At 41.4% G+C, this 25935-nt stretch overlaps 1 protein-coding gene across 3 annotated transcripts in view; it reads left to right on the top strand.

Moving 5' to 3' along the window:
• The window catches only part of LOC119658660 (protein crumbs), a 94072-nt gene that overhangs the window by 38253 nt on the left and 29884 nt on the right, over positions 1-25935 (top strand). For all 3 annotated transcript variants that reach the window (XM_038066213.1, XM_038066210.1, XM_038066212.1), the window contains exon 2: positions 19402-19536. In XM_038066213.1, coding sequence (XP_037922141.1) covers positions 19402-19536 — 135 coding nt within the window. The remainder of the gene's footprint in view (positions 1-19401; positions 19537-25935) is intronic.

Here is a 25935-nt window from a genome sequence, read left to right on the forward strand (position 1 = left end):
TTCTTCTTCTTCCTGCTGCTGAGATTTTTGGCCAAACGAGCTTCCTTCGTCCAATTATGCAGCTAATTCACTACTTTGTTCAGCAGTATGCTGATTTCCTTTAAATCCATTACATTTTCTCACATACTTTTTAAGATTTTGTGTAAAACACCTTACTCAAATCGGTTTATTGTCTGTCTGTCCGTCTGTGAGTTACGTCCTTTTATGTCGAATTTAAGGGCATAAGGAGTGTGTAATTTTTTTTTCACCAAATATAATCATGTGGAGTATCAAATGAAAGGTCCCGGTTAGTACTTTATAAAACAAGCCTTAGTTTTGACATTTGTTGGAAAGGTGGGGAGTGTGGGGGTCGAAATTGACCATTTATTTAACGAACCCATTCTCAGAGACTACCCAACCGAAAAATCTGGAAAAGATCAAGAGGCTGCCACTATATAGTGCCTAGCCTCCGAAGCACCCTCCATACCAGGATATCGGTAATAATAGTATATTACTATAATTGTTAGTAATTGGCTGCAAAAACCCCAGGAAGTTCATCCTAGTATCACGTGCAATAATGTAGGCTATTATATAGGCATGATCTTGCCAAGTTTGGTGGAAAGTTATAACAGGTCAAAGTTTGCGTTTCTTCACAAATTCAAGACTATGAATCTCAATATCACCCGAGGTTGATTGATATTGAATGCTTTTTTTCAGTACCTTTTTAATATAGGTTTTTACAACGCTTTGGTGTGTAGTGTATACAGTGTATAAATGTAGGATAACGGTATTTTAAAGGGGGAATAGCCGCCGAAATTGGCCAAACTACCTCTCAAACGACGGCAACGTACCCGCGCTTAAACTGCTGTAACTTTTTTAAGTTTTCGAATTTCTCTATAAAATTCTAGGAGATAATTTCTGAAAGTATAAGAAATCAAAATATTTAAAACAATTTGTTTTTTTTTTAATTATAACCGGGACTCATCATCATCATCAACGGCTCAACAACCGGTATCCAGTCTAGGCCTGCCTTAATAAGGAACTCGAGACATCCTGGTTTTGCGCCGAGGTCCACCAATTCGATATCCCTAAAAGCTGTCTGGCGTCCTGGCCTACGACACCGCTCCATCTTAGGCAGGGTCTGCCTCGTCTTCTTTTTCTACCATAGATATTGCGCTTATAGACTTTCCGGGTGGGATCATCCTCATCCATACGGATTAAGTGACCCGCCCACCGTAACCTATTGAGCCGGATTTTATCCACAACCGGACGGTCATGGTATCGCTCATAGATTTAGATAGACTAGTCCCTTAAATACCTAAATTGTAATTGCTTAATTATTTAATCACTTGTTTGTCGTCTGTGTGTGGTTGTGTATTTGAGGTGGGGAGGTAACAGAATCTGACCGCTCAGATAGTAGTGGCACGTTGTATTCGACTCCCGGTCTAACCAAATATCAAATCCCTGATACGTTTATGCATCAACATTTGCGTTAGTGGTGCTGTGTAATGCTACCTGCTGCAACACCAAAGATCTGATGCCGATTGCGTCCATAGCTGAGGTATTCAGATAGGAAATACTCCGTGGATTCCGGTTCTTCATTAGTAAATTCAGGCCAATCAGAATGCCCATAATACTTTTGCAAACTTTCCTGCCCGACAGGATAAATTTTGCAATATGTTGGTTTGATTCAGACAGGAATAGTTTGCTGTGTCTAGCAACATTTTGGCTTTGGGGTGCTGACACTGACAAAAATTTGTGTATCATTGCTGCGTTTGTTCGCCCAACACCACATCAATTTGAGGCGCGTCAATATTATTTCCGTGTTATTATATTGCATCAGCATATTATATCTGCGCCTTGTTATCTAGATGCCGTGACCTGAAACAGTTACCCGTGCCCATTTTGATGAGAAAGCGGAAGTGGCAGTAGATAGGTTGCACATGAAGGATGAGTAACAACAGCATTACATACATTTTGTGGCAACCGTACAATAATCAGCATATTCATATCATATTTGGGGATTTTAACGGTCAACAGAGGACCTGGAGATGAAGCATCAACAAATGATCTTCACAACAACCTGAAGAACGTTATCATTGATACGGCCACAAACATAATTGGCCCCAGCCGCAAAAGGAGTCGGAACGGCTGGTTTGACAATGAATCTAAGCTAGCAATGGAACGAAAGAATGCTGTATACCGAGTAATGTTGCATTCTCAAAGAACGCGAGCATGCGCAAAGAGATTTATCACAAACTCCGTCGAGCGGAGAAGCGACTTCATAAAGGAAGCCTGGGAGAACCAACAGGTCTGTGAACTCGAAAAGTACAGGGAGCAACCGCACCAGGCGCGGAAGTTCTACCAACAAGTCAGCAGGATGAAGCCTTATACACCTCGATGCTCATCCTGCCGAGACAAAGAGGGAAATCTGATTTCCGACAGAATGGGCATATTGGAGCGATGGATTGAGTACTTTGATGAGCTACTGAACAACCAGAACATCGGCGAGTTGGAGGTCCCGCCAACTGAAGACGACGGACAAATACTGCCACCACCAAGTATAAAAGAAATAGTCCGTGCAATTCATCGGCAAAAAATCATAAGTCGCCAGGAGCCGATGGAATTATAGCCGAATTAGTTAAATATGGAGGCGACCAGTTACACCAAGTGGTTCATCAACTGATGTTCAAGGTATGGGGCAGCGAATCAATGTCTGACGATTGGCAATGAGGCATTATCTGTCTCGTACATAAAAAGGGAGATATCACACAGTGCAGAAATTATAGAGGTATCACGTTGCTGAGTACCATCTATAAGATATTCTCCTCTATCTTGCTAGCCCGGATAGCCCCATACGCCCAGAACATCATTGGACCATACCAAAGAGGCTTCACTCCAGGCAAATCAGCAACAGATCAGATTTTCTCTGTGCGGCAGGCGATGGAAAAACTGTTGGAATATGGACAACAGTTGCACCATCTGTTCATCGACTTTAAAGCCGCCTATGATGGCATAGCCAGGGTAAAACTGTACACGGCCATGAGAGAATTCGGTATCCCGACGAAATTAATAAGACTGACTAGGCTGACCCTGACCAATGTGCGAGGCCAGATAAAAGCAGCAGGATCACTCTCAAGACCATTCGACATCAACAACGGTCTACGACAAGGGGATGCGCTATCATGCGTCCTTTTTAACCTGGCCCTCGAGAAAGTGATCCGTGATGCTGAGGTAAATGCAAGAGGTACGATCCTCTTCAAGTCCACCCAATTACTGGCCTATGCTGACGATATCGACATCATGGGAAGAACCACCCGAGACGTACAAACTGCCTTCATCCAGATCGAGCAGGCGGTGATCGGTGCGAGATCTTGGGCTGCACATCAATGAAGGCAAGACAAAATATATGGTGGCAACGTCAGCACCAAAAACTAATCAATCAACAACATCGAACCGCACTGGTCAGACGGGAAGAATAAAGATAGGAGAATACAACTTTGAGATCGTTGATAATTTCTCCTATCTAGGGTCGAAAATTACAACCGATGACAGCTACGATGATGAAATCCGCACACGGTTGTTGTCAGCCAACAGAGCCTATTTCAGCTTACAAAAACTGTTCCGCTCGAAACGTCTCACCATAGGGTCTTACTGTACAAGACAATGATCTTGTCAGTCCTCATGTGTTCCTCGGAGACTTGGGTTCTTAACAAGAAGAATTGTGAACTCTTGGCCGCGTTCGAGAGAAGAATCCTCCGAAGAATTTTTGGCCCCCTTCATGAGGATGGACGATTCCGTAGCCTACATAACGACGAAATCTATGAACGATACCATGACCGTCAGGTTGTGGATAAAATCCGGTTCAATAGGTTACGATGGGCGTGTCACTTATTCTGTACGGATGAGGATGATCCAGCCCGGAAAGTCTATAAGGGGCAATATCTATGGTAGAAAAAGAAGACGAGGCAGATCCTGCCTAAGATGGATCGATGGATATCGAATTGGTGGACCTCGTCGCAAAACCGGGATGTCTGGATTCGTTATCAAGGCAGGCCTAGACCGGATACCGATTGTTGCGCCGTTGATGATGATAATGATATTCAACTTAAAATCTATAGAAATTGAAACTTTATTCACGGATCGGAGAGGATGCTGCAAGTAACGTTGCGTCTCTTGTCTTTGCAGACGACTAAAGCTCTATTCCAATTTTTTCGTTTTTCTTTTTCGCTGTTGGTTATTCATTTTCGCATTCCTCAATGCATCTCAGAGACGTATATGTACGCACCAAAATAAATAACCAGCAGCGAAAAGAAAAAATCTTCTATCATTTACGGTGGCTTGATACGCTGGATGGGGATTTAAAAGCCTCGAGATTTCACCAAGATGAGGCATTCGATAGAGTCAGATGGCAAAATCGATCACGACGAGCCGACCCCGCTTGTGGGACAAAGGCGGAAGAAAAAGAAGATTTACAGTTCAGCTTTGATTTGCTGTTTTGTTAAACTTAACTCAAGTATATAGTAGCATTGGAACACGGTTTTGAACCAGAGATTTCCTTGCCAAAAGTTACCTAAAAAACATTGTATTTCGTTGCGCTTGTGAGATGATAGAGCATAAGTTATTGGCAGGGCCATAGAGCGAAAATTTCGATCCGTGATTAAAATTGTGCAGGCCCTTCTGTGATCTCTTTAAATTTAGTTTTTTCGATATGGATCTCTCCCGGACCTCACATGAAATTCTAGAACTGCCTCGTTTCTACTCCTTTTTTAAGGTTTTGTGTTTACACAACATGTACATGTACATGTAAACACAGAACCTTATTAAAATCGGTTTACTGTCTGTCTGTCTGCTTGTCTGTCTGTCCGTCTGTCTGTCTGTCTGTCCGTCACACGCATTTTTCTCGGAGACGGTTATAGCGATTGACACAAAATTTGGTAGAAACGTGGGAACTGTGAACGCTCACGCATACAGTGAATTACATCCTTTTACGTCGAATTTAAGGGGGGGGGGGGGTCCCCATACATGCAAAAGGGGGGTGTAAAATTTTTTTTCATCAAATATAGTCATGTGGGGTATCAAATTAAAGGTCGCGATTAGTACTTTTCAAAGCCGATCTTAGTTTTGACATTCGTTGGAAGGGTGGGGAGCGCGGGGGGTTGAAAGTGATCACTTCTTTAAGGGGACCATTCTCAGAAACTACCAAACCGAAAAATCTGAAAAAAATCAGGAGGCTGCCACTATATGGTGCCTGGGCTCCGAAATACCTTCCATGCCGATATTTGTTTAAATAAAGTTAATAATAGTATATTTCTACAATTTTTTGTAATTGGTTAGAAACCCCCCTTAAGTTCATCCTAGTACCATGAAATTTTGCAGTAATATGGGCTTTAGTATAGAGCATAATCCTACCAAGTTTGGTGGAAATCGCACTATTATTAACAGAGTTATAATACCTCAAATTTGTTGCTTCTTTGAAAATTGAAGACTATGAATGTCAATATCACCCGAAAGTGGATACTCTCACATAATATATGGATATATTACGTGCTACGTACTAAGAAATACACAAAACCTTTCGTACCTGAAGCGTCCAGCTTCCGGTTTCCCGACTTGTTTAGACTTGAGTAACCTAAAAATATGGGCCGTAATTCCTGCGTCTCGCATGATCATTATCGCCTAGACAATGGTATTACTGGTCATTTTGTAATGATTATACTGCAGGAGCTAATTAGAATTGAACATTGACTTCACTTATCATCACCGCCACCTATCGATCAGTTGAAAAGTGGCAATGCTACTACTAACGAAAAAATAAAATCAGTTTTTCTACCCCGGGTGCGTGTCTCCACATGGGTAAACAGGTAACTCGACATCCTGACGATGTTGGTATCGTTCCAGTGAAGTCTTCCTCCGGTTAGTTGGTGCTGCTTCTTATGCACTTTCCTTAGATAACTTAAGGGAAGTGTGGGCAGTCAGAGGATAGTTTGTCTGATGATTTACCACTTTTAGATGCCAAAAGAAGGTTCTGACAGTCTCATAAGGGAAATTTTCTCTGCATGTTCCGTACAACTTGCTAAGGGGGTTCGCCCTTGTTTTTTACTATCATAGAAGTTAAAGCGATTAATTAGGTTTGCTTTCCAGGCCATATTGATGAGTAGCTTCCACCTACCATTTTTTCTTTAAGATGAACACAACGCCCTCTAGTGTGACAGCAGAAAAAACACCTTTTTTGGAGATGGGTTTATAAGTTGCTCTGTATTGCAATAATGAACTATGCTATCGGGCTGGGAAAATTACCACGCATGCTCAAGATATTAGTAAACATATGCTGAAAACTCAACTGTTTTACAGTTTCCATACAGAAACGAAACGAGAATTTTCAAAACTATTATAGTTATTTCTCAGTTTGAATTTACTTCTTTCATCTCAGTTTCGATTAGTGTTCGATTACTGTTGTAAGGCCCATCACGGTGTAAGTCCAGATGCTTTGATCATAAAACAGACGAATTTTGTAAAATGAATTATGTGAAACTCAAGTGCCAAGGACTTTGTTCACTTTTCCGAACTGGCTAGCTTTTATTGACGGACCCAGTTAAATAAGGAGATTACTTCCATCTTTCTATCTAATCGTCGAGTTTTGATTACCAATCTACTCTACGTGTCAACTTTGATAGATCTAAACTAGATCAAGGTTGGAAAATGTATGTGTCATCAGTTAAAGTAACAAATATTGAGAAAATATTTAATAAAATTCAACTATGATTGGCGACTCCTAATATTTAGCTTGGTCATAAATGACAGCAGTTATCAACTAGCAGGAGTTATTAGGTGCTAGTACAACAACCCAATAGATAATCTACAAAAAATACAAGCCAGTTTCATAATTGCTTTAATTTACGGTAGTGAAACAAATAATCACTAAGAATTTCGAAGTTTAGAATGCTTGCATATATGACATTTGATTTATCTACGAAAATGCTGTCATACTAAAGTGTCTTTACAATTTACTTGACAAAAGTGTGCTTTTTCTGATTTACAGCTTTTAGTAGAGTCTTAAGTGCGGGAACTTAACTATCAGATATTCATGGCCGATTTCCAAAGTGACAAAATATTGAAATGAAAGAACTCTATGGACCCTTTTGTTGTTTTTGCAATTAATTCTATGCAGAAGTTAACTTGTCTCAGAATTCTTGCATTGTTCTGACGATTCTCAGGCTTTAACAATCATGTAAGCTGAGGACTCCAAAACATCTTATATCTTGAATTCAATGTAGATTGTAGCTCCTCGTCTCTCAACTAGTTTTACAATAAACAACAAATTGGCTATTTTTAAGCGGTCTGCGCATAACATAAATAAAACTGACTGGTTTCCTAAGGCTTTGTATTCACTGTAAGCAAGAATTTTTTTTTGAATTGTTAACAAGTTTAAAATGAAATTCTTGCGTAAGAATAATTTATGCCTCACTTGATGAGTGAATCATCTGTTATGGGAAATGTTGAAAGTCAATAGAAGTCTGTACGTGGGTTTATGCCAAAGGTTTAACGTTGGAGCAGCATCACCCTATCAAGTTAACAATTTATTTTATAGTAGCCTAAAGGCAGCCATGCACGATCAGGCCAGTCTGAACAGTTTGCAGTTATGGCAGGAACTTGGGTGGGATCCGGTTGGCTTGTCAGTTTGGCCTGCTCAGGCGGTCGGTGATCAATTGAAAAATGATTCAGGCATCCGGTCAGCCGTAAAGGAAATAAGTAAAATCGGTACGTGTGTCCGTTGAGCCACTCCGCTGAGGATCGGCGTACAAGCCGTAAGGGCAGAGAGCGTTCTATTTCTAATACATGGATGGTACTTTCAGTCCAAATGGCGGCTGGATGGGATGTGAACTATTCAGGCGGGACTCACAAGCCTGCCGGGTCGTGGATGACCCTACAGAACAGAATCTTCATTAAAAATTATTTAACAAAAATCGAGAGGGATGATAGAAACTAAACCATATTTTTCTCTTTCTTGTCTATCTGTTCGTCTGAAAATGCTTGCTTGAAAATGTTCCATTCCTAACAAAAATAATTATAGAAACTTATGATATCTTATTTATTTTATTTTGTTTGTTGCTAACGATAGAATGGACTTTAGATCAATTTTTTTTCCTGAATTTACTTCATTGAATTAAGGGGGTCATCCAGTGTGTCGCGATCGACACGATGTCGCGAAATCGACTTTCTGCCATCAATTAAGTCCAGATATAGCGTAGAATATTTGGGCAAAGTGATTTTTCTATATACCGAGTCATTCGGGAATTACGGAAACGGGTGAACTTAAATAACGAATCCCTGAACTACGAGTGTTTTCAGAAACTCTCAAACCAACAAATCGGAAGGAAATCATGATAATCCCCATTCATAAAATAACAGTCATAAAGTTCAAGCCGTTCTTAGGAGTTCCCAAAAAGGCAAATAATAATGCTTCTCATATTGTATGAATGAAAAACATTAGATTATCTCATAATTTTCAAAAATTGTTTCTTTTTAAGGTTTTGTGAGAAAAAAACCTTATTAGAATCGAGTCGATGTCTGTCTGACCATCCAACCGAAAAATCTGAAAAAAATCACAGTGGTGTATCTAAACGAAATCTAACCCTCAACGTATATCCCGTTCCAATATCTGCCCAAATAAAGTTAATAATAGTATTATTTATTTCCATATTTGAGAAATTCATGCTGGAAGGACAAAAGGGATAATATAAGGCACAACTTTGGGAAGTTGGAAGAAAATCCAACTAGGTGAAAGATGAAACTTTTAAATTTCATGTGCATTTCGTGCTTTCTAAAACATACATGTGATACATCATCATAACATATCAATTCATCAATACTACAACAAAGTGAACTCACGTATCCAATAAACATGTGGACTAAGAATCCATCGAAACATTCGCAACCGCGCTTTTCCCGCCTCCTGTGCCTCTCTCTGAACCTGCACTGCATTCACCCAACATGTACTTCACATCATTCCAGTTCTCTTGGCGCGCAAGCATTTCTCCAATTAGACGTGTCTCTTCTGTTGCTTCTAATGTCTCCTATAAACCCTTGCTTTCTTCTGTAAATCTAGGACAATGGAAGAAGACATAGTCCGTGAGCTGTCCAATCTAAACTTATAATAATAAACTGCGCTCACCTTTTGAGTCTTGCATGTGATATGCAGTATAGAGGTCCCACTCTATATATAAGCAGCCTACGAGCGCATCGTGAGCCCTCAACATTTTGAATCATTCTTCCCAGGACCATGCCAGCATTGGACGCTGCAATACAAGCATGATAAAATTCAACCTCGCATCTATCATTATTCCAAAGTGTTTGATTGCTGATGATGATGTCTTTCTCAACTTTGATGCGAACCGCTTTATGATAAGCACTGTCTCTGTTTTGTCCTCCGCGGGTTCAAGTTCTGCATCTTTTGGCCACTTCTTTATACCAGTGATTGCTTTGGATGAATACAACTCCACATCCCTAATGGTTGGCAACAACAATCACCGCTAGTCGCTGCCGTAATCCCTTATTGTGGGCTCGCTAGTAAGTGAAATGTTCAGGACATCATTATACATGATATTTCACAATAGTGCTCCTAACACACCCTTTCCGTGAATCGCACTTTTAGTTAAGCCAGTAACCAGTTTGATAGCCTCGACGGGTGATCTGACCATACGTCAGTCAAATTGCCGGTCAGTAGCAACCTGGTTGGCATTATTCGCTCCAGCATTTTCCTCAGTCTCTAGACATATAGGTCTGTAGGAAGATGGTTCACCAGGATGTGTGTCAGGTTTAGGCAGCAAAACTAGCCTTCAGCGTTTCCAAATTTTAGAAAAGTTTGCATTCATCAAGCATGCTTCAAAAGACTCTACAAGTATGCCCGGCCTCAACTTAACAGCCAACTTAAGAGTTTTATTTGGTATATCGTCAATGCTTGGTGCTTTGTTGTCTCCTAGCTTTCTGCAAATCTCCTATATTTCTTTCTTCATTACTGGAGTCTCTGAAGACTACCGCTGGTGCTCTGCTGAAGAAACAAACCCTGAACAATTTTCAGTAGGAGATCAGGACATGTAATTTGTCGAGCTGGCCGGCCTTTGAATTTTTCCATGATAACCCTGTAGGCGCTTCCCTATAGGTTTATATCTGCGTAGAATTGTTTGAAGTAGTCCCTCTTGCTTCGCTGTATAGCTAGCTGGATGTTTCTTCCAGCAACGTGTCTACAAGACACGTTGCTTCACCTCCTGGTCAATCCTACGAATTGTTCTCTAGACCGCTCGTCCGGTCGGATGAATGCCGACCAAAGAACAGGTAATTCACGGTTCCACCAGCAGTTAGGCCTTCTACTGGGAAAAATATAATGACCCGACATTGATGAGTCGCATGCCATTGCAATGAACTCCGAGATATGGAAGGCTATCTCCGAGGGTGTCTCTTGTATAATGCCCTGGTCCAAAGAGCTATCTATACATGTTTGCTCATCATTTGTTCTACTCATTCTTAGACAATTACTTGTTCTTCAAGTCGAGAACGATTGTTTGGTGACCAGTGTGTAATGATTACTTACGTTCCAAGACTTGTCTAGCTAGTGAAGGACTAACAGAATTCCAATCCACGACCGAGCCAAACTCACCTTTAAGGTAACTATTAATATGTTCATTGTTATCCAATATCCATCCTCTTGTATTTCTCAGTGAATTTCCCCTTTCTGTGACCCATGCATTGAAGTCACTGGCGATGACGTTTGGTCCCTGTCCTTTTGCATGCAAGACCAATCTGTCCAAGCCTCAGACCACTTCCGACAGTATGACCTTTATTTCATCGAACATGCACTTCAGATCCTCACATTTTCGGGCAATGTAACCCTTTTTCCCACACCAACTACATCAGTCAGACCGACAAGCTGCTCTTGCCCTGCCCTCGCCAGATGTCCGCACAAGAGACACTCGAAACAACTCTCTTGAACTCCAAGCAAAATGAAGGGTGACTCTGCCAAGTCCGACTTCTGTTCCGAAGCCTTTTTCTCCAGGGTGACCTCCATTCTTATTTGCGAACATTTTGGAACGCTTCCGGAGCTCCTTTGGAGCTGGTGTCTCACCAACTTGGATATCGGAGGAGATTTCATACTTGTTGAGTTTCCCCTGAACGGATTGAGCCCTCGATCCTAAAGAGCCTGCTGTAATCGGTTGCACTCGGATGCGGTTGGCATCACTACGGGTTTTGACATTCATCGTTCTCCCTTGGGCGCATCCTTCTGCCCTTTTATTATGGGTGTTAGAGGGATATCGAATTGGTGTACCTCGGGGCAAAACCCGGATGACCTACCCGTCCTGTGCATAAACAAGTCCTTGCACGCACGCCTCCAAATGCGTTCAGTCTCCGGTTCAGCAACTTGAAATATGACATAATCAATGTCGATCAGGCTTTCGATATGTTTTTGATGCCTTCTGCAATTATTTTAACTATTTTCTTTACGATAATAGGGCGTAAATATCACTCCGATTTTTGTACTCAAGACAACGAATTTGAACAATCATCCCATTCTTCCACTTAGGGTCGTAAAGAACAAATCCGGGCCTGGGGTAAAAATTACGGGAAAAATGGGGCCCGGTGTGAAAGTTATATGAGTCTGAAGTAAAAATTACGCCGGTCCCTCTAATATCCCTTTTTTCCATAGAAATGTTCATGCTGGACTCTCGAAACAGTCCGGGCCCGGGAGAATCCTCCTCCCCTCTCTTTCCACCCCCCTTTCATCAGGCGTACTTCCACTCATTGAGAAAAATCTCAGATTCCCAGGATTTAATGCAGGGGCATCAACTTACATTCCCACGATAGACCGTCAAAGCGGACTTTCGCACCTGTTTGGAGAGCATATATGCATGGCTTGCAATATCGTCCATCAGAAGTGGAATTTTAGAACGGTCTAGAATTCTGCTGAAATGGCTGGCTATCACTCGAATGAGAAGCCCATTGTTATCGTCCCTCACACGACCTTCGAAAAGATCATTTGTAAGCTCTGTCGTGATGCGGTATACAGTTGCAATAATGGTGAAATTCCTTTCATCTTTGATGAAACTTATGGGACTCACCATGGCTCACAACGATCAATAGAACTCCAGATGATGGCCCCTTTTTAGACTTTTCTGAATATAAAAACGCAGAGGCGATCTCATCAGACGCGGTCTCGCGCCTCTACCTTGCGGAGCGAAACCGAAAGCTACTACAGATGGCATTGGCTCTATTTATATTTCATTCAAAACTCGACAAAGGCGTAAATTATATTGCATTAAATATAAAGTAGTAGAAGTATTGGGCAAACATCCAAGGAAAGAGTGGCGCGTACACTAACCCGAAGGAACGTGTTGCTTCGCAAATTAGTGTGGCCCTCCATTAAGTAGATGGTGAACTCAGCCCCACTTATCCCTAACCAAAAAGTAATTTCTCTAAATTCCTCTCAGCTTCAAAGTGGAATAATTTCTCGTTTTTTTTAACGTTCTGTCTGTATTATGTCTATCGTAGCATACCCTTAAAAACTCAATGATATTTCGTATTTGTGAGATTTTAAAGGAACTAGTTGGACCACTTCTTGACTAACCTTAAATGGCGGACGAGTAAAGTTCGAAATCTTGCAGGTATATTAAAACTGTTCTGCGTCTCCTACCACTTCTCTTTAGTCATGTTATGTACGTCCCACGGGGACATTCAGCGTCCAACTGTCTTCACATTGTAAATCACGTTTTCCTAGCATCCGACAACAAAGCTGATCTCGGAAAACTTGCCCAACAGCACGGTTCTCGATCTAAAAAATTAGAATTTCTGACGGCCAACCCCAATCAAGCACACACTGTCAGTGACCGCGGCCTGCAAAAATTTACATTCTTTGTGATCTTTGTGAGTACATATTCAAAGTCCATCACAGTGTCCCTCGCCCTGTTCCCCTCCATGGTTCTTAATGCTGGTCGACTAGCAAGAACAATGAACGGCGCTTCCCGGTAATGGAACGAAACATATTGTATTAGATGAGTAGCGTAACATTTAGGGAAAATTGGTTGAGAGACCGTTTCGATGGCATGGGCATGTAATTCATCCTGGCGGGGAATTATTAGCTGAGATTGGCCTAGAAATCGGAGCCAATGGGAATCGACCAAGAATCCGACTGAAACAACGATGGCTTTATACGCTGAAATGAGGTCAATCAGTTCTCCAAGAAAAAGATGCAGAAATTCATCCCTGACTCTTTCAATGTTTTAATTATATTTTGGTAGTTGGTGGTGTATATATGTAATTTTGTGTTTCATTCCACAAAGAAGCAGAATGGTAAATGTTAGAATAAATTTTGAATAAAGTATAGTCTACTGCAATTACGTTCTCGTAAATAAATTGGAGGCGACATTGATCACATTCCATTCTTCTGATTTTTTCATTGCCATTATTGTTGCGAAGCAAGCTGACGGCGTTTTCCGACACAAAATTTTCCATTAGCTTCTTCATTCAACAACACTCTAAACTCAGAGTTAATCTACTTGCTACCTTGATAATCAACACATAATATACCAATCTTTTTGGACAAATTTCACATGAATGAACCAGTGCGATCAAAGGTTCCATCAATCTTTTGTAGCTAATTTAGATAAGCCAGAATTCATGTACGTACACTTAATGGATTATTCAACAATAAATGGTCAAATACCATCATTACGTCCATTATTTGTATTCATATTGAAAAGTTGATACCAAGGTCTTTCCCGTGCAATATGCGTGAATCATTTCAAGGTAGAGTAAACGTTTATTTCAAGAAAAAGTTTCACTTCAAAAATTAAAATTGTTGAGATAGGCTCCAAGTAACGACTCTATTGACTCGATCCAAATATTGTAAAACTACAAATCGTCTAAACTCGTGCTTTCAATATCTAAAAGTATCCAAAAGAAGTGGAAAATGCGTTATCCACTATTTACTGATGGAGTCAAGTGCTCAGCAAACAAACTACTACGATAAAATCAAAAGTAAAATATTTTTTATCGAACGCGTGTTCAATGATTGGAGAGAATAGTGTTTAGCAGAATGATGGGGGGCAAGTGGACTTGGGTATTCGTATGGGGAGTTTTGATTACGTATCATTATTAGCAAAAACTGAATTGTTATGACTGTTCTGACCTTATCATGGAAGCCAAGTGATGCCACCATGTGACTTGACCATTTGTTGAATTCAGTGCACAAGACGAAAAATGATAATCAGTATTGTCCGGTTAGTGTATTGTTAATATATCTTTAGTTTATGAGTTTTTTATCTACAACAGATCAACACATCAACACACACTCATATTCAATTTATAAACAGGTGGGCGTATAAGCTTTTCGAGATTATGCCATTAGTGGATAAATAGACTTTCTTGCATTTAGGGGCAAGGTCAACTATCTGAATATTACTTAAGGTAGGACCAGTAGTAACACATTTCTGTCAAACACTCATGAATGAAAAGCAACAAACGATTGGACGAACTACATAAATGGATTTGACACTGTCATTTTTTCGCGAACCCTACTTTCAGATGTCATAAAATGCCAAAATTTGGTTACAGGAAAACCAGATCCTATGATGAACGAATTGGTTGGATAGTGTCTAGTGTGTAGGAGGCAGTACCCACGAAGTGTTATAGATGCCTATGGGCACACCGCTGCAACCTGTAGGGCAACGGATAGGAGGGCAGCATGCAGCCAGGTAGGTCATAAAGCGAATATCTGCAGCGGAAATAAGGGTTTCATTCTCTGCAGGGATCGTGGGATATGTGGTGAGAGGGTTGCACATACTGTGGTCTCGAGGCGGTGTCCAGTTTTCAGAGCAGAATTGGAAACAGCTAGGACGCGGTCGACATGATCCGAAGGGGCGAATTCTGGTAGGAGGTGACTTAAATACTAGGGACCTTAAATGGGACATGCCTCAACCAGACTCCAGGGGAAAACGGATTCAAGAAATGACGGCCAGAAACGAGCTCGTATTTTTAAACACAGGATCGATCCCTGACGACATCTTGTGTCGTGAAGGTGAACATCGGGAGTTTCGTCGAAACTTTTGGAACAGGCAGATTTGCACTGGAGGGCACATCGGGAGTGGTAGTTTCGTCCATGGCAAGCCTTCTATGGACTGGTGGACGGTAGAATTTGCTAACCTACACGGAAGGAGTATCATAATAATAATCGTTGGTGCAACAATTCATATTGGATCAGGACCTTGAAGTGTGTTAGAGCATTTGATTCAAGACCGTAATGGTACACTACAGTACGCTATAGGAGGCAATGGGGTCTGTAAAATCAATCAATCGGTCGATGAAGTAAATGGGAATCCATGCGACACGATTATGAACTTGTCACTCGGAAAATCTAGGTGCTGCGGGAAAAATTGACGCCTCCCTTTTGCATGTATCGGGATTCTCCCTTAAATTCGACGTAGAAGGCTGTAACTCACTGTACACGTGAGCGTCCACAGTTTCCACCTTCCTACCAAATTTGGTGTCGATCGCTATAACCGTCTCCGAGAAAAATGCATGTGGCAGACAGACAGACAGTGAGTCCTTGAGGGTTTTATGTGAGCACCTGTCTGAAAGACTTAATCCCAAGGTCTTCTTAGGACACGGATTGATTTTGTGACTACAATCAAACGCTGAAACAAGCAACAACGGTACAAGTCTAAAGCAATTAGATATACTTAAATCTCCACCGAACTAAGGAGTATGGCACCCGTGTTAAAACGCAACACCACGCCGAGATCCGAAGGTCTCTTCTCGCTTGAGCATAACTACAACCCCCATGAAACTCCCACTAGGGGGCCTACCGCAAATAACCGAACTGTCCGCTGAGGTCTGCTGAGGTTTCGTGACCAAATTGCCACTTCAGTGCAGACTCGGGTCTGATCGCCCTGATTAGGCCTTTGGAGCATTCTTCTACTGCATCACGGCCGGCAAGCCAAAGTGAATACAGCGTCACCTGGTGCCACCACTATGGAGGTTCTCCTCGGCTACTTGGTTTCGGTTCAGCCGACAGGGTTGCCGCCCCGTCTTTCTCATCGCCACCTCTGAGCACCAGACAGATAGACAGTAAAATGATTTTAATAGGGTTTTGTTTGGCAAAAACCTTAAAAAAAGAAGCGACAGACCTTACCTCAGATGGAGCGATTGCGCGGGCCAGATTGCCAGGCAGCTTTTAGGGATATCGAATTGGTGAATCTCGGCGCAAAACCGGGATGTCTGGAGTTTCTTACTAAGGCAAGCCTAGACCGGATATCGGTTGATTATGATGGTGAGTTATTTTGACCAGAAAGAGTATTCCGACCCTGTGACCCATATGTGTTGGTGAATTGATTATAGAGTTAAAACCAACTGTTAAATCATCATCACCAACGGCGCAACAACCGGTATTCGGTCTAGGCCTGCTTTAATAAGTAACTCCAGACATCCCGGTTTTGCGCCGAGGTCCACCAATTCGATATCCCTAAAAGCTGTCTGGCGTCCTGACCTAAGCCATCTCTCCATCTTAGGCAGGGTCTGCCTCGTCTTCTTTTTCTACCATAGATATTGCCCTTATAGACTTTCCGGGTGGGATCATCCTCATCCATACGGATTAAATGACCCGCCCATCGTAACCTATTGAGCCGGATTTTATCCACAACAACCTGCACGGATTTCATCATCGTAGCTGTTATCGGTTGTGATTTTCGACCCTAGATAGGAGAAATTGTCAACGGTCTCAAAGTTGTATTCTCCTATCCTTATTCTTCTTCGTGTTTGACCAGTGCGGTTTGATGTTGTTGGTTGATTCGTCTTCTGTGTTGACGTTGCCACCATATATTTTGCCTTGCCTTCATTGATGTGCGGCCCAAGATCTCGCGCCGCCTACTCGATCTGGATGAAGGCAGTTTGTATGTCTCGGGTGGTTCTTCCCATGATGTCGATATCGTCAGCATAGGCCAGTAGTTGGGTGGACTTGAAGAGGGTCGTACCTCTTGCATTTACCTCAGCATCACGGATCACTTTCTCGAGGGCCAGGTTAAAGAGGACGCATGATAGCGCATCCCCTTGTCGTAGACCGTTGTTGATGTGGAATGGTCTTGAGAGTGATCCTGCTGCTTTTATCTGGCCTCGCACATTGGCCAGGGTCAGCCTAGTCAGTCTTATTGATTTCGTCGGGATACCGAATTCTCTCATGGCCGTGTACAGTTTTATCCTGGCTATGCTATCATAGGCGGCTTTAAAGTCGATGAACAGATGGTGCAACTATTGTTCATATTCCAACAGTTTTTCCATCGCTTCCCACGCAGAGAAAATCTGATCTGTTGCTGATTTGCCTGGAGTGAAGCCTCTTTGGTATGGGCCAATGGTGTTCTGGGCGTATGGGGCTATCCGGCCTAGCAAGATAGTGGAGAATATCTTATAGATGGTACTCAGCAACGTGATACCTCTATAACTTACAACTGTTAAATACCCTGATTTAACAATTGACCCGAAAATGAGCTTCTTCGAGCAAATCAAAGCAGCAGCGGGTATGGTTGCAGCTGGTAGGTAGGTATCAGTGACCGCTCCGAGGGGCCCAGGAGGAAGTACCTGAGGCCCCCCCTCCCCCCCCCCCCCCCCCCCCCCCGCCTTCTCTGAAGCTTCGGCAATACGAATTGTAGGGTATCCCCAGTCTGGCGACATGGTCCCCTATGGGCCAGTGCTCTTATACCCGAGGACCCAGAGGAGGGTGCCCTTGAGCGTGCCACCCAGACTGTTCAACGCGTTTCTGCACTGCCCCATCAGCTTGGAGACCGTTTGGCTGTCGGTCAGAATGGCTATGTTACGCTTGGGGTTCGGATCATGTTCCAGCCATCAGCAGACTTCCAGTATCGAAAGTAATTCCGTTTGGAATACACTGGCGAGACCGGGGAAACCATTCGACTCGGATACGCTGTGTGTTTTCGAGAAAACTCCCGGCCCGACTTCACAGATCATCTTTGATCCATCGATGAAGAATACTGTGTCATAACCTTGCAACATGCCGCCGGTCTTTCACTTTGGCCTGGTTGGAAAGTTCACAGCAAAGTTTCGCTAAATCAAAAGCATGGTTAGATTATCAGTTTTACCTGCACAAGATTTGGAAGGCACGATCTCCTGATTGTGTGTTACGCAATGAAGTAGGGGACGACGTCCATCACACTTTTTCTCTTGTATGAACTAACAACTCCCAACTTCGTCTCCCTGCCCGTTGGTGAAAGGAGCTCTCTGACTTGAAGGCGAGGTAGTCTTCCGAAAGGTTCCGGGCTAGAGGTGTTTAGTTGGTAGTCCCATAATGCATCGTTGCGGAAGTCCAACACTGTATGGAAACGCATTCACGTATCCTACCCAACAAAAAAATCTGGTTCCTATCCTTAATCCATTTAAGCTTCTACGGTCTATCAATAAAATATTCTTTCATGTCCTTTCTCAGAATTTACGTCAAAAAAAGAGACAAAACTAGCCCAACTCAAGTTACGATTTTGTATAATTGAATAATACCTGAGACCCATATTAATTTGACAGCAACTTTTCGTTAAGCATTTTTTCACAATGATACTAAGAGGGAAATGTTGCCTTCTGTTGTGGTTTATTTATATACATAGACGTAAAACCAGAAAGCTAAGCTTTGAACAACTGGTCCCTAAAATTACAGAGGAGATATACATATATAGCAAAGGCCTGATGGGGGCGGGTGGAAGGGGGATTTCGCCCGGGCCCGAAGTTTTCTTAGGGGCCAGTAATGGTAATTCCAATGAAGAAAGGGATAATAGAGGGCCTACATAATTTTCACTTCAGGCCCGTATAATTTTCAGCCCGGCGACCATTTTTCCGCATAACTTTCCCTCGGCCCCGGATTTTCTCTCTATGGTTCTGGATACTCAGATGCACATCAAAACTAGAAAGACTATAATCACAAAGCCAAATAGGAGGAGAGTACGAAACCGGAAATAAGTCACAGATTTGTCAAATGATGTATCTTCCATCTTATGATGCCACGATGCGATGAGTAATATCATGCAAAGGTCTAGCTCACTACTGCCAATCTACAGATCTTCTTATATCTTCAGTTTACGACTAAATAAATTTCTTCGCCACAGAAATTTTGTTGTGATGATTTCAAAATTGATTTATAATTAGTGATTTCTTCATCCATGAAAGTACATTTAAAGCTTCAAAAAATCCTAGTAACGTCTTTCATTAACTTTAGAATTACTCCATTCATCAGCAATAAAAAAACATCAAAATTTACCTTTCTTTAATTTCCTATTAAACTCTTTGATAGAATTTATTTAAAAAACGATTATCATCAATCATTTATTTCATTCCGTTTAGAATTAAATTTTTAATGTTTTTCTTTTTCTTCTTTGACAGCTCTACTTCCAATTTTATCTTTGGGCTCGAATGTCGATTCGAAAGAAGTCTACCTGAATGGCTCCGCATATTTACGGCTTTTCACTCCGATGCCCATTTGGGGTCACTCAGCAATCAGTCTGCGATCATGTAGAGGTAGGTTGAACGTTGTGGAGTATAAACAGGTGAAAATGGGTATTTCGGGATTAGTTTTTAAATTGATTTTTATGCAGCTTTTAATATTACTGTTTTCATTTTATAATTCAAAATTTCTACTAAATGAAAGCTGAATCTATTGGAATTTGTGGAGATTCAATCTGAATCTCACAATTGTTACTTTAAAGTGATTGCGATCTAAGTCTTACACGGTTGATCTGTAAGATGAAAAATTAGAGAGGCCAAATTCCAACCAACCAAATTCAACCAACACTCAAGAAGTATCATAAAACTGGACTTAGAAAACTAGTAGATCGTCTGACAGCTCAATACTTCAATTGTTATACCCATCTTTCTTGTCTTCTCTTTTTGTTTTAATTAAAGCATGAACACCACGTGGGTGGAACTTCATTTAGACCTTGGTGTTCGAGTTAGATGAATGATTAGGTCAGTTAGTTTAGACAGGGAATGGCTTCAAACCTAGGGTTCCTAGAAGTTCAATTTGATTCCCCCTACAAGTTTTCGAAAAACTTGCACTCTTCCTCCACTGTTCGCCGTCACCAGTCAGCTATTCTCGTATAATGAATTCCATTGCATAGCATAATCCCCAATGGAGTTGTCTTACTTTTCCACTGTGTGACCTATTCACTACCACTTCCGCCTTCTCAGAGACACATTATCTGGTGTTGTTCTAGTAATGCTGACCACATGGCCTCCAACAATGTAAAGTTATCATATAGTATACCATTACGGTCTTGAATGAAGTGCTCTAACATACTTCAAAGCCCAGACCCAATTGGATTGCCCCACCGTCGATTATTATTATATTCTACTTTACATACCCCGCTCTAGTGCCAGATTGAACAGTGCTTTAATCCACTGTTTGTCTCAAACGCATCTGTCAAGCTATTATTGATTAACGAGGCTCACACATATAACAATTGAAAGGTAGAAATTTTTCATTCATAGTTTTTTTAGATTACCCAATAATTTGATTCTGTTAATTTAATTTGGCAGCTCCAAAAATTCAGGCTTTTTGCTAGGCCCTTTGCAGTATTCCCGGAGATCGGCTATTCATTGGCCTCCCGCCTACAACGTTCGCAGGCTTTTATGAATCTGGGAATATTTTCTAGAGAGTAAACAGACTCCTCATTGAACAAATCCTTGAGCAGGCCGGCAGCTGCATATGAATTGCGTACCATTGTAAGTTCATACCCTTGGTGACCCAGTCTGTCAGCTTCCCCCATGCCAGCAATGTTCCAATGCCCTGGCACCCACATCGGGAACGTTTCATTCAGTCAACCAAGTTTCAGTAGCACTTGATGGCAACTCTGCACCAGCTGGCTTCATATATGGTTGCTGTTTAGTGCTGATAACGTTGCCTTCCATTATCGGATTTCCTGAGAACACGTCCGTGATTATTAAGTCTATAATCCAAAAAGTCTCGTGGTCATTTATCGACCATTCTTCTCTTTTGGTGATTATGACGGAGTATGTCATTTCAAAGTTTGCCAAGGAACATCATTTAGTATAGCTTGAAATGCAGCGGTCGACATAATACTCATTGCTCTTAGGCAACCGAGCCTTTAAATTTGGGACAGTAGCTTCCTGCTTTTAGCAAAATTCGGCCACCATACTTCAAAATAGGGTTTACTATAGATGCATACATTGAATGAATCAGTTTTGTAGAAAGTTCTCAGGTCTTATCCATCGCAGTCCCACAGCATCAGAGCAATCTGCAGGATTTTTGATATTGTTACTGGATGTGGTGCTTCCACGTTAGCTTGAAGTCGAATTGTACTCCTCAATATTTGACTGTTTGTACCAGCTCGATATCTACCCCAGATGAGTTTGGCAGTGTGTAGCTGCTCCATCTTACGCTCCTATTAAACATAACTTGTCCAGTCTTCTTAGCGTCCATCCTGAGTCCGTTACGGAAGTACGACGTGTAGGTTACATGCAGAGTTGCACTAAACACACGAATTATATTCAACGTAAAAGCGCCAATAGTTTAAGCCTAACAGCTTTGGTGTGTTCGGTTGGCTCAAGTGGTTAGGTTAAAATCTCACTTGTGGCAGAAGGATTTGTTATCGTGTCGGGATCTCGGCTACCAGTCGCCTCAGCTACGTACCTGAGTCAAATCAGAGTAATAATAATCTCGGGTGAGCGCAATGCTGACCACACTGCCTCCTACAGTCCACTGTAGTGTATCATTACGGTCTTGAATGAAGTATTTTGACAAACTTTAAAGCACTGATCTAATTGGATTGTTGCCCCAATGATTACTATTATTAAGGCCCAAATTAAATTTTTGTTTGGGATATGTCGACTTCCACTTGTTGCCAACTTCCATGGGATAGATTAGAGGTATCCATCAAAACTTCAACGTGTGTATCTTTCATTTTACGTCAACATATGTCCGAGTCTACTAGGTTGACAATTTAACAAACTTTCTTTCTTCGAAAAGTATTTCTCTAGAGTTATGGAGGGACGTGTCAAGTTTGACGAATGCCGTGACTTCCGTAGCTTGTTCTAATTTGCTTGGCTTGTAATTGGCATTAGAATGTGAAAATTCTGCACTGTAAGGAGGGATTAACAAAAGTTTAATAATTTGACACTTTGATTTTTTAATTAGGATAATTTCATAAATTGTGCGTTGTTTTTCATAGTTTAGTGATATTTTATGTGAAATTTCAAAAAGATCAGGGAACATGGAGGCCAGAAAACGCACATTTGGTTATGTTAACCTTGCACAAATTCCGCCGTCAGTACAACAGGAAACCGATGCATTTTCTCCACGCATTTCGACTTTAGCTGAAGCGAACGAAAGTTTTTAATTAAAGCCAAAATGTACCCTTTCGGAAACTGTCAAATTGTTGAAATCAACGGAAATTAGGTGGAAAAAATATTGACTGATAAGAATTAATAAAGGTAGGCAAAAATTATCATTTGTTCATTTTTATATTAATTTACCAAACTTTTGTTAGTCCCCTCATATTAGTTTTACATTCACATCATAAGGGCTTGTGTAACATTTGTGTCTTATGTCAGTTTGGGTTTTTAGCGACGAACCGTCAACAAAGCCACTTAGGTTCAATTGATGAACTATATCTTCATCTTTTGAATCGAACTTTGTAGTCCGCGTCCCTGTCCTATTATCTAATATTCTATACATCTGACTTGACTTTGAATTGATAATATATTATGAAAATTTTGGCTTACCAACAATCTGTATGGGCGCAGCTTTTCAGTATCAATATCCAATTTTTGCACCTGTATCTCATCAAGCAAGAATTTTATCTTACTACCTTGGTATCGCCGTCGGTTTGCCTGCCAATCTTATCTGTATCTTTGAAGCGAATCGAAGTAGGCAATTCACTTTACAAATGAAAATTTATTTTGTCAGTATTTCTAGACACCTGTGAAATATTGCAGATGGATGTATGTATTGGGGATAAGAATATTGGATTTAATTATTACAAATGTCGATTGACGTGATCTATAGAACATTCCTATGCTTTGGTTTTTGATTTGGCACATATGACAGTTGAAAATTTCTCCAAATCCAGATGTAGGTACGCTTTGTAATATACTTCGATACTCGTTCTTGCTGTGAAAGCCGCGTTAGATTTGAATTGAACTGGTATTTATATTTGTTAAGGTGGATAAGGAAATAAATGTTGTTCAAGTGGATGCTAAAAGTATTTCTCTAAAAGTGATATGAACAATCTGTCAGGCTACTGACGTACATAAGTATGTGTCCTATTAACCTGAATCCGTGAGGGAAACATAATGGGCTGTAATGGAAAATTAGCTGCAGCGAAGTCCTTCCAGCGATTTGGATGCATTTCGTATGCCAATAACATTTTGATTTCATTGGAGCAGCACTTACCCATGCTGTTTGAACAGTCGTGGTCCAGTGATCAATGTCGTGAAGTGTATATTAAATGTTCATGAAATGGCATTTTTCGGTCGTATTATTAACAATAAAAGATTTACACCATGGACGTCGTAATTTTTCGCGGCCAGTTACGTTCAAGGAGATCGTATGGCGTTTCCAGGATTTTATGAATTTGAAAACACTCTTGAGAGACAGAGAGTGCGCAGACTATTCATTGAAAGAAACTTTACCGAGGTATCATTGTTGATCTGAGGAGGCCGGGCAGCTGCACATGGGGTGCAGGGTCGTCTAGTCATTCTCCACCGAGCCGAGATCACCATCCCATTTTTTCCATGTGATAGTTTAAGGATCAGTGTCCCGTCATATTTTTTGGATCCTTAGAATTTCATCCTTTAAAGTAGACTTGATAGGGGATTGCCGGATTGCAAAAACTGGTTCTGGCCTCATTACCAAGGATGTTCGGATGCTTTGCCCCCATTCAGTCGGCTAATTTCCAATAGCACCTGGTGGCAATTCCACACCAATTGGCTTAATATAATATTTCGTTGCTGCTCAACACTGATAACGTTACCTGAAACGAAACAGATTGGAATAGTGCTACCCCCTTTTTTGTCGCCAATATGTTCTGCTGCCATTGAATCAGCGTATATCTCCGCCAGGAATATGATCGTCATCTTTCCGAGAGATGGGGCCAGTTCTATAATCGGACTTCCCGAGAACACTCCTGCTGCCGACACGTCTATTATGACTGATCCCGTCAATGTAGATTATTGAGTATATAATTCCAAAAGACACCTGACCATTTTTCCCTTTCGACGATTACGATCGACTATGTCTTTTCAAAGAGAAATCTGGGAAACATATAATGGGCAGATATCAGAGCCACCTGATGTTTTCCAAGTAAATTCCAAATGCACGCATGACCGTATCGATTCACCGCTTTCCATACGCCAATGGTGTCTAGCCTGTATGCGTCGTTGGCTATCTTCCATTTCTCCTCTAAATGAATGGCGGTTAGATTAAGGATCGAGTGCCACGGTTGGCGCTGTATTTGTTGTTCCTTACGCAACCTAGCCTCTGAATCCACGGCAGAAGCTTCCTGCTGTTAATAAAGTTAAGTATCGGGCACTAGACGATGCACGCATATCTCAAAATGGGTTTTATTATGGATGTATGGATCCAAGAATCCTCAGGTTTTACCTATCGCAGTCCTACAGCCACAGAACTATCTGCTGGATTTCTAGTTTTGTTAAGGAAACCATCGCAAGGTGTCCATTACCAGGAGCCATAAAAAATGAAAGAAAATCTACCCTGTGGGTAGCCTTTAAGACATCCTGCATCAATAGGATTCTGTTCGACCAGTATGGGGATCTTTTTCCACTCCAACTTGGGGGCGTGACAAATCGCCGAGAATGAGGCATAATTAAAGGCACCTTTGATGTCCATGGATATGCTAAAGTATAGTCGTATTCTCTGTTGTACATTGACTTCCTAATGTTCGATCGATCGGGAGGTTTTTGCGTCTGCGTAGGTGGGTTTTCCTGGTTTATATGCCGAATATGTAGACAAATGGCATCCATTACCTCTATTATTAGAACAGTAATAATACCATTTGGACCACAGACTTGTATCTATAAAACGAGTTGAATGCCGATCCAATTTTTCGGTTGAGGGTTTTTTACCTGTCGGCCCTGCGATGATATTTTGGATGCTGCCTAGGAGGTTCTTCAAGCAACTGATTTGCGGTTTCTTCGCTCTTTAAGGAACGGTGTCACATTTGAGGTCCCCTCTAGAAAGTTAGTCTCTTCCCAAAAGCGTCTCCAAGATGATCCTTCAGCCGACTTTATATTTTACTTTAGAGTTTTCTGAGTCTCTTTGTACCAGTTGCAGCCAAGGGCTGAATTAAACTTTAAAGCTTGGTTGAGGAGTACCCTTGTCGTTACCTTCTATTTTGCCAAATCCGAGTTCCGCCTTGGAGTTTTAACATTCTTTGGTGTCTTGATTCTTCGAAAGCTTGTGTTATGCCAGGTGTGATCATATAGGTTGTTCTCAATTGCAGCAATGGATTTTATGCTTCTTCCAGGGATCGTAACTCAGTCCTACCAGACGAATTGATGTTGGAACTTCTGCAGCAGCATATGGTGGGTGTTAACATTAGATTCTGCTTTTACCTTCATAAAATGCTGGGGTATCCGAGGAGACGGCGCTATGGTTAAGTGGGGTTCGAATTCCAGTTGTCTGTTCACTAAGAAGTGAACAGGAAACAGCAACTCATGGTTCTTGTATGAGGTATGTAAATATCTTGCAACTATTGATCCAACGACTGATAAGCACAATAATAATAATAATAATAATCGTTGGCACAACAATCCATATTGGATCAGGGCCTTGAAGTGTGTTAGAGCACTTCATTCAAGACCGTAACGGTACACTACAGAACACTGTAGGAGGCAATGTGGTCAGCATTACGCTCGCCCGAGATTATTACCCTGATTTGA

Source organism: Hermetia illucens, chromosome 6 (genome assembly GCF_905115235.1).
Source record: "Hermetia illucens chromosome 6, iHerIll2.2.curated.20191125, whole genome shotgun sequence".
Classification (NCBI taxonomy): domain Eukaryota; kingdom Metazoa; phylum Arthropoda; class Insecta; order Diptera; family Stratiomyidae; genus Hermetia; species Hermetia illucens.